Source organism: Thalassophryne amazonica, chromosome 13, assembly GCF_902500255.1.
Source record: "Thalassophryne amazonica chromosome 13, fThaAma1.1, whole genome shotgun sequence".
NCBI classification, from domain to species: domain Eukaryota; kingdom Metazoa; phylum Chordata; class Actinopteri; order Batrachoidiformes; family Batrachoididae; genus Thalassophryne; species Thalassophryne amazonica.
Genome location: NC_047115.1, coordinates 94,850,874 through 94,865,422, shown reverse-complemented (window position 1 = coordinate 94,865,422; position 14,549 = coordinate 94,850,874). Strand labels below are relative to the sequence as shown.

Here is a 14,549-nt window from a genome sequence, read left to right as displayed (position 1 = left end):
GTGATGCAGCCACTAACCCATCCATCTGGTCCATCAAGAGTCATTCTTATTTCATCTGTCCATAAAACCTTTAAACTGTTTATTATTTTTGGCCCAATCTTGACATTTCATTAGGAGTCTTATTCAGTAGCGGTCATGTTTCAGCGTTCCTTATGTTGGCTGTCTCTGAGCACTGAACACCTTGTACTTCTGGACACTTCAAGTAAGTTGCAGTTCTGAAATATTGTGGCGCTGCTGGATAATTGGTTCCTGGTTGTCATACTTAATTCTTCTTAAGGTATTTGGGGGGTTGGTAAGGTTAGATCCTACTCATATCATGTGAACCGCCTTGAGGCAGCGTTATTGTGATTTGACGCTGCATAGTAAGTTCCGCCAGCTGCTCCCTTGTCTTCCACTTGAGGTCCCCACAGCAGATCCAAGGTAGATCTGCATGTTGATTTGGCACACATTTAATGAATGTCCTTCCTGATCCCTACATTACACAGAGACACGTGGCACGGGTGGGATTTGAACCCTGAACTTTGCACACTGAAACCAAGCGCACTAACTACTCTGCCACCACCCCCCTCATTTGACACTGTATAGATAGAATAAATTGAATTATTTGCAGTTTTCACATTTCACATTTCATGGGAACCTGTTAACTGTTTGCAACAAACCATTGCATTGTTTGGTGATCATGCCCCAATCTCTTTTTGGACCAGTTTTGCCTTAGGGAAAGAAACTGCCTAATAATTATGCACACCTTGATATAAGGTGTTAATCACTTGAGACCACACCCACCATTAGACAAATACAAACCACCTGTATTACAACCCCAATTTTAATGAAGTTGGGACGTTGTGTGAAATGTAAATAAAAACAGAATACAATGAATTGTAAATCCTCTTCAACCTATAATCAGTTGAAAACACCACAAAGACAAGATATGTAATGTTCAAACTGATAGACTTTTATTATTTTTATGCAAATATTTGCTCATTTTAAAATGGATGCCTGCAACACATTTCAAAAAAGTTGGGACAGGGGCAACAAAAGACTCGTAAAGTTGATGAATGCTGAAAGACCACCTGTTTGGAAACGGGTGAGTGTCATGATTGGGTATAAAAGAAGCATTCCCAAAAGGCTCAGTCATTCACAAGCAAAGATGGGGTGAGGATCACCACTTTGTGAACAACTGCATGTAAAAATAGTCCAGCAGTTTAAGAACAATGTTTCTCAAAGTTCAGTTGCAAGGAATTTAGGAATTCCATCATCTACAGTCCATAATATAATCAGAAGGTTCAGAGAATCTGGAGAACTTTCTACACGTAAGCGGCAAGGCCAAAAACCAACACTGAATGCCCGTGACCTTCGATCCCTCAGGTGGCACTGCATTAAAAACCGACATCATTATGTAAAGGATCTTACCGTGTGGGCTCAGGAACACTTCAGAAAACCATTGTCAGTTAACACAGTTCGTCGCGACATCTACAAGTGCAAGTTAAAACTCTACCATGCAAAGTGAAAGACATACATCAACAACATCCAGAAACGCCGCCGCCTTCTCTGGGCCCGAGCTCATTTGAAATGGACAGACACAAAGTGGAAAAGTGTGCTGTGGTCTAAGTCCACATTTCAGATTGTTTTTGGAAATCATGAACGCCATGTCCTCTGGACAAAAGCGGAAAAAGACCATCCAGATTGTTACCAGTGCAAAGTTCAAAAGCCAGCATCTGTGATGGTATGGGGGTGTGTTAGTGCCCATGGCATAGACAACTTACACATCTGTGATGGCACCATCAATGCTGAAAGGTACATCCAGGTTTTGGAGCAACACATGCTGCCATCTAAGCAACGTCTTTTTCAGGGACGTCCCTGCTTATTTCAACAAGACAATGCCAAACCACATTCTGCACGTGTTACAACAGTGTGGCTTCGTAGTAAAAGAGTGCGGGTACTAGACTGGCCTGCCTGCAGTCCAGACCTGTCGCCCATTGAAAATGTGTGGCGCATTATGCTGCAGAAAATGCTGCAGCTAGAGTGCTGACGGGGACTAGAAGGAGAGAGCATATCTCACCCATATTGGCCTCTCTTCATTGGCTTCCTGTTAATTCTAGAATAGAATTTAAAATTCTTCTTCTTACTTATAAGGTTTTGAATAATCAGGTCCCATCTTATCTTAGGGACCTCGTAGTACCATATCACCCCAATAGAGCGCTTCGCTCTCAGACTGCAGGCTTACTTGTAGTTCCTAGGGTTTGTAAGAGTAGAATGGGAGGCAGAGCCTTCAGCTTTCAGGCTCCTCTCCTGTGGAACCAGCTCCCAATTCAGATCAGGGAGACAGACACCCTCTCTACTTTTAAGATTAGGCTTAAAACTTTCCTTTTTGCTAAAGCTTATAGTTAGGGCTGGATCAGGTGACCCTGAACCATCCCTTAGTTATGCTGCTATAGACGTAGACTGCTGGGGGGTTCCCATGATGCACTGTTTCTTTCTCTTTTTGCTCTGTATGCACCACTCTGCATTTAATCATTAGTGATCGATCTCTGCTCCCCTCCACAGCATGTCTTTTTCCTGGTTCTCTCCCTCAGCCCCAACCAGTCCCAGCAGAAGACTGCCCCTCCCTGAGCCTGGTTCTGCTGGAGGTTTCTTCCTGTTAAAAGGGAGTTTTTCCTTCCCACTGTAGCCAAGTGCTTGCTCACAGGGGGTCGTTTTGACCGTTGGGGTTTTACATCATTATTGTATGGCCTTGCCTTACAATATAAAGCGCCTTGGGGCAACTGTTTGTTGTGATTTGGCGCTATATAAAAAAAAATTGATTGATTGATTGATTATGATGCGCAAAATACGACAACGGAGACCCCGGACTGTTGAACAACTGAAGTCGTACATCAAGCAAGAATGGGAAAGAATTCCACCTATAAAGCTTCAACAATTAGTGTCCTCAGTTCCCAAACGCTTATTGAGTGTTGTTAGAAGGAAAGGTGAAGTAACAGTGTTAAACATACCACTGTCCCAGCTTTTTAGAAACATGTTGCAGGCATCCATTTCAAAATGAGCAAATATTTGCACAAAAACAATAAAGTTTATCAGTTTGAACATTAAATATCTTGTCTTTGTGGTGTATTCAAATGAATATAGGTTTAAGAGGATTTGCAAATCAATGTATTATGTTTTTATTTACATTTTACACAATGTCCCAACTTCATTGGAATTGGGGTTGTATACTTGTGTTTTAAACACCAAACTCATCCCGTTCATTAAATCTTTGCTGAACAACTACTTGATCATCTTATGGTGTGATACACAAACATGACCTTGATCTCTTTTTTTTCTTTTTTTTTTTCTGAGCTTTACGTTGATAACAATGTCACTGTTTTAGTGGCTACATGATGCCAGAATAAACAGTTCTATTATCATTAAAACACCTGGAAGCGGTGTCAAAGCCAGGAAAAAAGAAAAATCCTTAGAATGTTTTCCTGTCGTTTCTGCTCACAATCTTTGTGTTGTAGTTTCACTGAGTGCGGGGTTCAGGCAGCTCCACCATATACACACACACACACACACACACTGCACACACTACACACAAAACAGCAACACAAGCTTTTCAGTAGCTCCCGCTGGTTGTCACAGTTGCCAGGCTACTTTATAAAATACCATGGTAACATTTAGTGGCATCACACACCCACACGCATTTTTAAAATACACTCAAAAATATAAATGCAACACTTTTGGTTTTGCTCCCATTTTGTATGAGATGAACTCAAAGATCTAAAACTTTTTCCACATACACAATATCACCATTTCCCTCAAATATTGTTCACAAACCAGTCTAAATCTGTGATAGTGAGCACTTCTCCTTTGCTGAGATAATCCATCCCACCTCACAGGTGTGCCATATCAAGATGCTGATTAGACACCATGATTAGTGTACAGGTGTGCCTTAGACTGCCCACAATAAAAGGCCACTCTGAAAGGTGCAGTTTTGTTTTATTGGGGGGGGGGATACCAGTCAGTATCTGGTGTGACCACCATTTGCCTCATGCAGTGCAACACATCTCCTTCGCATAGAGTTGATCAGGTTGTCAATGTTGGTCCACTCCTCTTCAATGGCTGTGCGAAGTTGCTGGATATTGGCAGGAACTGGTACACGCTGTCGTGTATGCCGGTCCAGAGCATCCCAAACATGCTCAATGGGTGACATGTCTGGTGAGTATGCCGGCCATGCAAGAACTGGGACATTTTCAGCTTCCAAGAATTGTGCACAGATCCTTGCAACATGGAGCCGTGCATTATCCTGCTGCAACATCAGGTGATGTTCTTGGATGTATGGCACAACAATGGGCCTCAGGATCTCGTCACGGTATCTCTGTGCATTCAAAATGCCATCAATAAAATGCACCTGTGTTCTTTGTCCATAACAGACGCCTGCCCATACCATAACCCCACCGCCACCATGGGCCACTCGATCCACAACATTGACATCAGAAAACCGCTCACCCACACGACGCCACACACGCTGTCTGCCATCTGCCCTGGACAGTGTGAACCGGGATTCATCCGTGAAGAGAACACCTCTCCAACGTGCCAAACGCCAGCGAATGTGAGCATTTGCCCACTCAAGTCGGTTACGACGACGAACTGGAGTCAGGTCGAAACCCCGATGAGGACGACGAGCATGCAGATGAGCTTCCCTGAGACGGTTTCTGACAGTTTGGACAGAAATTCTTTGGTTATGCAAACCGATTGTTTCAGCAGCTGTCCAAGTGGCTGGACTCAGACGATCTTGGAGGTGAACATGCTGGATGTGGAGGTCCTGGGCTGGTGTGGTTACACGTGGTCTGCGGTTGTGAGGCCGGTTGGATGTACTGCCAAATTCTCTGAAACGCCTTTGGAGATGGCTTATGGTAGAGAAATGAACATTCAATACACAAGCAACAGCTCTGGTTGACATTCCTGCTGTCAGCATGCCAATTGCACGCTCCCTCAAATCTTGCGACATCTGTGGCATTGTGCTGTGTGATAAAACTGCACCTTTCAGAGTGGCCTTTTACTGTGGGCAGTCTAAGGCACACCTGTGCACTAATCATGGTGTCTAATCAGCATCTTGATATGGCACACCTGTGAGGTGGGATTGATTATCTCAGCAAAGGAAAAGTGCTCACTATCACAGATTTAGATTGGTTTGTGAACAATATTTGAGGGAAATGGTGATATTGTGTATGTGGAAAAAGTTTTAGATCTTTGAGTTCATCTCATACAAAATGGGAGCAAAACCAAAAGTGTTGCATTTATATTTTTGTTGAGTATAGTAACTGAGTAAATCTCAGTGCAGCGTTACATTGACAAATAAGCATTTATGAATGGAGAAGGAGGAGCTGCCCGTTCTCGTGAACACCATGGGGACTGGTGCACGTAGGGTTCTAAATGTGGAAATAATCATTCTGAAATATCAGGAGTTGAGAATGGAATGCGCGCCCTGATGTCATTCAGATCAGTTAGCATGTATCGTGTCTTCATGTTGTCCCGTGATGAGGGCTGGGATCTGCTGGAACTCCACAAGCAGACATCACAATAATTTTAGAGCCAAGTGCAGCTTTAAAACAATATAATCCAATGATAATAAACAATCCCAAACCTATAGTTTATGAACATTCGGAGCCATTTGACTTTGATGTGCTTCAGAAGACAGACTGTTCAGTGCAATTTTGCACAATTCAATAAAGTTTTCAAATGCAAACCACTGAATGGGTTTCAGGCTCACTCGGTGGTGTTGAAACGAAGTGCAGTAGTGATGGATTTATTTGTGATTTGTCTAAGTGGATTCAAACTGTTAATGAATCTCATTTTATTTATAATTAAATGGTTGACATCCAAATTGTCCAGAAGTATGTTTAAACCATTTAATTCATGCACCTGTAGAGATAAACTCATAACAGGAGCGTATGGGATGGGATGGTGGATTAGTGGTTAGCACTGCTGCCTCATAGCAAGAAGATCATGGGATCGATTCCCACATGTGGTCTTTCTGTGTGGAGTTTGCATGTTCTCGTGCTTGTGTGGGTTTCCTCTGGGTGCTCCGGTGTTTGTCTATATGTGGCCCTGCGACAGACTGGCGTCCTGTCCAGGGTGAGCCTGCCTCACGCCCTGTGATTGCTGGGATAGGCTCCAACCCCTACAACTCTGAATTGTATTAAGCAGTTGAAGATGAGTGAGTGAGTGTATCATCTCTGGAACTATGTATCGTCCACTTAAAATATTATGGCGGGTTGAGTGTTACATTAATGTTGAATACATTTATGTACTCACTTGTTTTTGCCCACTTGTGTTTCAACAGCAGGTCAGTACCTTTTTCAAGCGCCAAATCAGTACATCTTCCATGGGGCTGAAGTTTATTCAGACTCTGAGGACGACGCATCCAGCTCTTGCTGCAGCGACAGCGAGGAGTCTGATTGCTGCGCGGATGAAGCCGAAGGCTTTGGCGGATCTGAGGAAGCAAGAGTTCTATCAGCGGATGGCGAAAAGTGCCTCAGAGACAGAGTGGAGCATAACTTTCCTGACGGAGCCTCGATGAGTGTGCAGATGGACAGTAACTCTGAAAGGAGCGTCTCACACCTTTAAATGTGGTGTATCCAGTCAGCACAACACTAACTCTCTGTTTTATATCTGTATATGTTTCATATCATTTAGCCTCATTATCCTGATTTAATGAGGTTGAAATTGGGGACTTTGTTTATATGGATTGCACATTTTTCTTTGTGTCCATTTGATCACACGCAGGGTCTGAAATCCCACAGACTACAATAGGTTGCAGACAGCCCCTCCCAACACGTCTCTCAAGGCGATGTCGTGCATCACCCATATGAGATGTTCGTGGAAGCTCTAGATTGCGGTGAATGCAAAAGTCCAGGAGATGAACTCTTTACTTTGCAGCTAGCAGAAACACGCTTGAAATGTCAGTCACAGTCTCTGTAGCAACAGACCGCGCAGTCTGTGTTTTACAACTGGTCCATGCTAGCGTTGCTTCATAGCTACTGCTTTTCAGACCAATAGTCTTCAGAGGGTTTACTTGAAGGCATCGTCTAATCTGTAAACAGTGTGGGGAAGGAAGACTGCTCTTTAATTTTGACCAAAGAAGACTTTGTCACCTCGTTATATTGTCCTTCCGCTTTCTGTGTTCAAGTAAGAATTTAAGTCTTGGAAACATCTACCTGTTGACAGTTTTCCTTCTGACATGTGGCAGCTACTTTTTATGATCAAACCTCTTATTTTTATACTCTGGTGTGAGAAATGTGCATCAAAGAGTAGATAGTTTTTATCTTTACAAAGATGTAAGTTGTAACAAACCTTAGGAATATATTCTGTGGGTTCATATTGAAGATGTGACAACCCCCCACCCCTTCTTTTGTGTGTTTGTTTTAAATGGAAGTGGTTTTGTTGCCCATGTCAGGTTTCTTAGAACAGCGTCACCATGGTTTATTTAGTCCTGCCTGTGCAGCTGTTGGTACGGACACATCCTTGAGTCTGGTTGTTGAACGCATGTGTTCACCAACAGTTAACGTGTTTTTTTTACAATTTAAGGACATTCTTACGTTGTTAGAATTTTTTTCCCCCAACTGGGGGTTTTCAGTAAAATTACTGAGGAAAAAAAAAAAAATTTGAACATGCATTTATTTCCTACATGGGTAGTTCACATTTGCTGTGTTTATGTCCACCACCTCTGAGCTCATTCATCTGCTTCTTGGATTAATTTAGGGTCAAAATATAAGTTCTTAGGTAACGAATAAGTAGGGGGGACCCATTGAATGAAAAGTAACATTTTATTGGTTTTCAACCTAATTTCTCTATTTATTGTAGCACACAGTTTCCTATAATAAACGCTTAGTTTATTAATTATTGTTTTGTGCTATGACTGGCATACTATATCAAATATAAATTATGCATCTGTAGTATCAAGCATTGAAATGTAGTTTTCAGGGAAAACACCCAGAGTTTTGAATGAATAACTTTAATGCAGCGTGTCAGTTTAGGGGTAGAACAATACATAACGTGGAAATTGCACAGTGGGGCTTGCAATGAATCACATTGGTTTTTTTTGTTTTACGTGATAACGTGGTGCCAGGAAAAGGCAACTACTGCATGGATGAAACGAGCAATTAGAGATTTCTGATGTCCACCAGTCGGGATCCAGATCATCTCCAAAATTAAGTGGACTTTTCCATGGCCTGATATCTATGTGTAGTGCAAAATCTGTGCAGTAAATTTGATGCAATCTTGCTAACAGACAGAGACAAATAAATAAATGGCAACAATTTTATTACTTCGTTGGCAGACACAATAATGGACCTCTTGCCAAAGAATCAGGCAATTTAGAAAATATGCAAGTGGGAAACAATTGCAGTCGGAATCATTTTTCTTCAAACATTCACGACAATATGTAAATAATTACATATTGTAGCAAATAGTGATATTGTAATATTGTACTGTGGAGTTAGTGCCTCAGTCCACCCACAGTAATTTTACCTAAACAGTGGTGTAGGTAGTACAGCACGTTTCTGTGTGGTCAACAATTTTAATGGGGCCAAAACACCAGGACTGATATTGGCCTGAATATGATGCCTTTCCCCAGCTTGGAAATACAAGCGAACAATCTGGGGTCATCTTGCAGTTTTTGAGCAGACGTTTTATATGTCACACTTCTGCAACAGGAGGTTGCAGTTTCAGGACCCTTAATTTTCAGCACAGCACCACCTACCAATTTGAATGACCCCAAAAGTGCAAATAAGATTGTAGTCCACACATAATTCTCTAAAATACTATCTGACGACGTAGTTTTAAAGGTTCGCTAGCGCATTGCCCATGGGGATCCACGGCCTCTAGATTGGGTAGTGTTTATAAAATAGGTAGCTGTAGAGGTCGGGGGTCACCACTGTAGAGGTTCACATTTCATATCATGGTGCACCGATGTGGAAGTTGTGGGTCACCAGTGCGGGTGGTGCTTTGGACCTGCAGCGTGCTGCTGAGCAAGACCTCTACATATCTCAGTGCCGTCAAAGACGGGCCTGAGAGAAAAATGAGTCGACATACCAGAGTGAGCTTCGAAGAGAATAGAATGTTCTTTATTTTCCAGATACACAGCATTACAAGTTGCAAAACAATGAAGCAGGAACTGCTTTGTTTGCATGAGCAAAGAAAGAACAGTAAGACTCAGGTGACGGGCTTCGATCTGTGCCGTTGATCATTGGTCGCTGCCACCTGGGTGACATGAACGAGACCTTCTTCAATGTGTGGATCAAATACGTGTTGCATCTCGGCGTGTTAACACCCGGTCGGACATGAAAAGGCATTAACGTACATAAAGCACAAGTTCCATCAACAGGCATTAATTTTTAGAGGATATTGCAGGCAGAAACCACTGACATCACATATGACTTTGTGCTTGGTGACTGGAAGGTTTTTATGGTGAATTGGTGTCTCAAAGATGTAGCCTGGCTGACATTTTTCAAGGGTGGTAATAAATCACTGGTCAACATGATGTTTTTTTGCATGGAGATTTCCAGTGGATTTTGGGTAATTTGGGGGCACTGAATCCAAATTTTGTTAGTTTTTGCCAATCGCATCACGTTTTTGAGATATGGAAACATATTTCTCATATCACGCACTGAAGCAAAAGCTACAGTCTCACACACCTCTTCTGGACCATAAACAGTTTTACGATTATTGTCCACATTTCACGAACCTGGTTTAAAAACTATGCTTTGAAGGTGCTTTCGTGAATGTTGAGTGAAATCAAACGTGAGTGAATGTACAACTTTTGCATAACCCATCTACAGTGAGGAAAATAAGTATTTGAACACCCTGCAAAAGATTTGGAGAAGATCTGTATGGAGGAGTGGACCAAAATCCCTGATGCAGTGTGTGAAAACTTGGTGAAAAACTACAGGAAACGTTTGACCTCTGTAATTGCAAACAAAGGTTACTGTACCAAACATTAACATTGATTTTCACAGGTGATCAAATACTTATTTGCAGCAGTAACATACAAATAAATTATTTAAAAAAAATCAAACATTCTGATTTCCAGATTTTTTTTTTTTAGATTATGTCTCTCACAGTGGACATGCACCTAAGATGAAAATTTCAGACACCTCCATGATTTCTAAGTGGGAGAACTTGCAAAATTGCAGGGTGTTCAAATACTTATTTTCCTTAATGTATACAGAACATAGGAAAAAGCGTGATGTGATAGAGGGAATCTGAGCTTAGATTTGGATTCAGCACCATAAAATGACGCTAAGTCAGTTCTCAAAGTCCACACACACAAAAAAGATTGTTGTCCACACAAAGCTTCTATAATGAGCTGGAATGGAGTGAGTCATGTACAAACTGTACGTAAAGCCCCTTTCACACTGGGCCTGCATAGAGTTACACTGCTGTGCTGTGTCTCAGAGTGATGCTGAAAAACTAATTCATGCATTTATTTCCTCTAGGCTGGACTATTGTAATTCATTATTATCAGGTTGTCCTAAAAGTTCCCTGAAAAGCCTTCAGTTAATTCAAAACGCTGCAGCTAGAGTGCTGGCAGGGACTAGAAGGAGAGAGCATATCTCACCCATATTGGCCTCTCTTCATTGGCTTCCTGTTAATTCTAGAATAGAATTTAAAATTCTTCTTCTTATAAGGTCTTGAATAATCAGATCCCATCTTATCTTAGGGACCTCATAGTACCATATCACCCCAATAGAGTGCTTCGCTCTCAGACTGCAGGCTTACTTGTAGTTCCTAGGGTTTGTAAGAGTAGAATGGGAGGCAGAGCCTTCAGCTTTCAGGCTCCTCTCCTGTGGAACCAGCTCCCAATTCAGATCAGGGAGACAGACACCCTCTCTACTTTTAAGATTAGGCTTAAAACTTTCCTTTTTGCTAAAGCTTATAGTTAGGGCTGGATCAGGTGACCCTGAACCATCCCTTAGTTATGCTGCTATAGACTTAGACTGCCGGGGGGTTCCCATGATGCACTGAGTGTTTCTTTCTCTTTTTGCTCTGTATGCACCACTCTGCATTTAATCATTAGTGATTGATCTCTGCTCCCCTCCACAGCATGTCTTTTTCCTGGTTCTCTCCCTCAGCCCCAACCAGTCCCAGCAGAAGACTGCCCCTCCCTGAGCCTGGTTCTGCTGGAGGTTTCTTCCTGTTAAAAGGGAGTTTTTCCTTCTCACTGTTGCCAAGTGCTTGCTCACAGGGGGTCGTTTTGACCGTTGGGGTTTTTCCGTAATTATTGTATGGCCTTGCCTTACAATATAAGGTGCCTTGGGGCAACTGTTTGTTGTGATTTGGCGCTATATAAATAAAATTGATTTGATTTGTTTCTAGTACGCAGGAATGGTTGTGTTGCAACTTGGCCTGCCTCTTCTTCCGTGGTTTAGAAGCTTCACTGCCAGCAAAGTTCAGCAGAATCCAGCGGGATGAATAAAATCTAGCAATGCAGGTATGTACTGATCAAAAATCTAAGAGGATTTTTCAGGTACATACAATTAAGGAGGCATGGTGCACAGTAGTGCAGTGTTGTGTAGTCTTCTGGAGAGCTCTGAAAGTCCGTGGAAAAAAATTAAACGTTAAATTTTTTTGCATCAATTTTGCACACCCCTTTGCATCTTTCCCACGTCGGGCTAGATCGACGTAGTCGGTACGCTGCATTAGACAACTCTGCATTGGCCCAGTGTGAAAGGGGCTTAAGACAATAGGATCTTAATAATTAAACAGCTGCAAATTATAGAGAACATAGTTCTCATATGGCCGGGGGGTATATTAGCATTGCATTATATTTTCATGTTATTATTTCATCTGTTGTCATTTGAATTTTAAATGTTAATTTTCTCTAGACGCAATGAAGGCCTTTGATCGTCTGGAATGGCAAGATCTATGGTCTTTACTTCATTCACTAGGCCTTGGATCTGACTTTATAAAAATGATCAAGTGCTTTACAGCAATCCAACAGCTCAGGTACTCACAGGTAAAATATGTTCCTCCACTTTCAACATAGCCATGGGTTCCAGACAGGGCTGCCCTTTAAGACCCCTACTATTTGCGCTTTCTCTGGAGCCTCTGGCCCAATTAATTCCTCTGTCTGATAACATTGCCCCTATAATGGTGAATGACACTAAACATAGTATTTCTTTGTATGTGGATGATGTTCTTCTCTATGTAGGATATGCCCAATCTGTCCGTAATATTTTGACTATGTTCAATAAGTTCAGTAATATATCAGGCTATAAGATCAATTGGGATAAGCCTGCTTTTCTGCCATTAAACGATGCAATGAGAGATATCATCCCTGTTGTTAAACAGTTTACATATCTTGGCACTGAGGTCTGTCCTCCTCTGCACTCTGTTGTTAAAAATAATTATGAAAATGCCTTATCCAGGATTGTAGCTGATTTAGAGAGATGGTCATCTGTGCCCAATTCCCTTAGAGTGCGTGTCTCATCAAAATGAATGTGCTCCCTTGTATTAACTTCTTGAGTTCTATGATCCCACTCCCACCTGCACTTCGTTATTGGGATAGATTACAGAGAGCGATCACTAAATTTATATGGAAGGCAAACTGTCCCCGCTTGAGATTGTCTATGGTTCAGCGCCGTAGGTCAGCAGGGGGTTTATCACTCCTGAACATTATAATTTACCATTGGGCTTTCACCCTGCGACCGTTAGTGGCAAGGTGTAATGATTCAGTGGAAGTGGTGTGGCATTCATTGGAGGAAGCACTGGCAGGCCCATTAAAACTTAAAGAAATTCTATCTTCTAATGTTCCTCAGAATAAATGTGTGGCTCGGTTTGGTCCCATCTTATCTCATACTATTGCGCTGTGTCTGGCGCTGTGTGGTAAAAGCGTGGTGGAATCTAGGTTGAATCCATGTTCTCCCATTTTTAATGATGAAGCTATTCTGATCAATAAAAAATGAGGTGGGCTTCATAGATAATTGGCAAAGCTTCTGGGGAAAACCTGGTCTTGTTAGGAGAGACGGCATCCATCCCTATTCTATTTAAGCATAAGCATGTAGCCAAGTGCTTGCTCACAGGGGGTCGTTTTGACCGTTGGGGTTTTACATAATTATTGTATGGCCTTGCCTTACAATATAAAGCGCCTTGGGGCAACTGTTTGTTGTGATTTGGCGCTATATTAAAAAATTGATTGATTGATTGAATAAATGTTCCATAAAACGGGCCCAATGTAGGCAATGGTGTGATAATGGTGTACGCTCCCTTGGTGATGTGTTTGGTGAGAATGGACCTTTGTCATTTGAGGATCTTCGTGTTCAGTTCAACCTGCAGCGCTCTACTTTCTTTTTCTATCTTCAGTTGAGAACTGCTATGAAAACCTATGGGGTACCATGGTTGACCCACTTAAAGACCACCCACTCCTTAAATTGACGAATAGCACTCATGGATCTAAAGGTCTCATTTCTAGACTTTATGTGCACATTCTTGAGGAGACATATGTCCCATTACAGCTGGATGTTTGCTGGAGAGCCAACGTTCCTAATTTGCCTCCTGATTTTGACAGGGAGGCGGTTTGTTACTCTGCGCTCTGTTCATTCAAGAACCCTGATCACCAGCAAATTCACCTGAACTTCATTCACAGGACATACATGACCGTTCGTAAACTCTACAATATGAAGCTCAAAGGTGACCCGAACTGCACTCTGTGCCACACAAACTCTTTGGGTACATTTTTTCATCTGGTGTGGGACTGTTCAGGTGTGTGTTATTTTTGGGAAGTACTAAGAAAAAGCTTGTTCATGCTGTTACACGTTGATATTCCTTTGTCACCTGTGGTTCTGTTGCTGAATGATCTGTCTCAACTTACACTACATAAAGCTCAAGAAAAGGTCCTTCTGGCCGGTCTAACTGCTGCCGAGAGGATGGTTGCAGTAAGGTGGAAACCCCCACATTCTCTGTCTCACCGTCAGTAAGTGTTGTCTTTTATGGATGTAGCGTATTTGGAGTTGTCCACTGCACGTGTACACTGTGCTAAGGAAGAAACTATCGTCCTCTGGAATCAAGCAGTCGCTGACCTTAAAGACTTTTAGAGACTACCTTTGGTAAAGTGTTGGCAAAAACTTTAGTTATTTTTCACAAGTGTTTAGCTGTGGTACTTTCATTGAGGTTGTCCTGGGCCTGGGTAATTATGTTTAATTTTGTTTGGTGATGTTAGTTCGTGGTGTGTTTTTGTTTGTTATAAAAAATAAGTAAAGATTTGGTCACAAAGAAAATGTTAATTTTAAATTTACTGTCTTATTATCAAAAAAATGTCTTTTATTATTATTATTTTATGTCATTTCTATTTTGTCATTTGATTTTTAAATGTTAATTTACTGTCTTAATGTATTTATAAAATGTTTAGGTTCTTGTTCTATACACACTATTATTATCAGTATTATTATTTTGTTATTATTGCTTATATTTTGTTATTCGATTTTTAAATGGGCCACAATGGAAATAAGTGTTTTCACTTTCTTGTGTCATGTTTATTTTTATCATATTTACAATTATATTATGTACTTATATTG

The 14,549-nt window shown here is 41.5% G+C and overlaps 1 protein-coding gene across 1 annotated transcript in view; it reads left to right on the top strand.

Moving 5' to 3' along the window:
• The window catches only part of sirt1 (sirtuin 1), a 32,769-nt gene extending 24,893 nt beyond the window's left edge, over positions 1-7,876 (top strand). The window contains exon 9 of the mRNA XM_034184923.1: positions 6,320-7,876. Coding sequence (XP_034040814.1) covers positions 6,320-6,603 — 284 coding nt within the window. The 3' untranslated portion in view covers positions 6,604-7,876. The remainder of the gene's footprint in view (positions 1-6,319) is intronic.
• Positions 7,877-14,549: the final 6,673 nt, after the last annotated feature.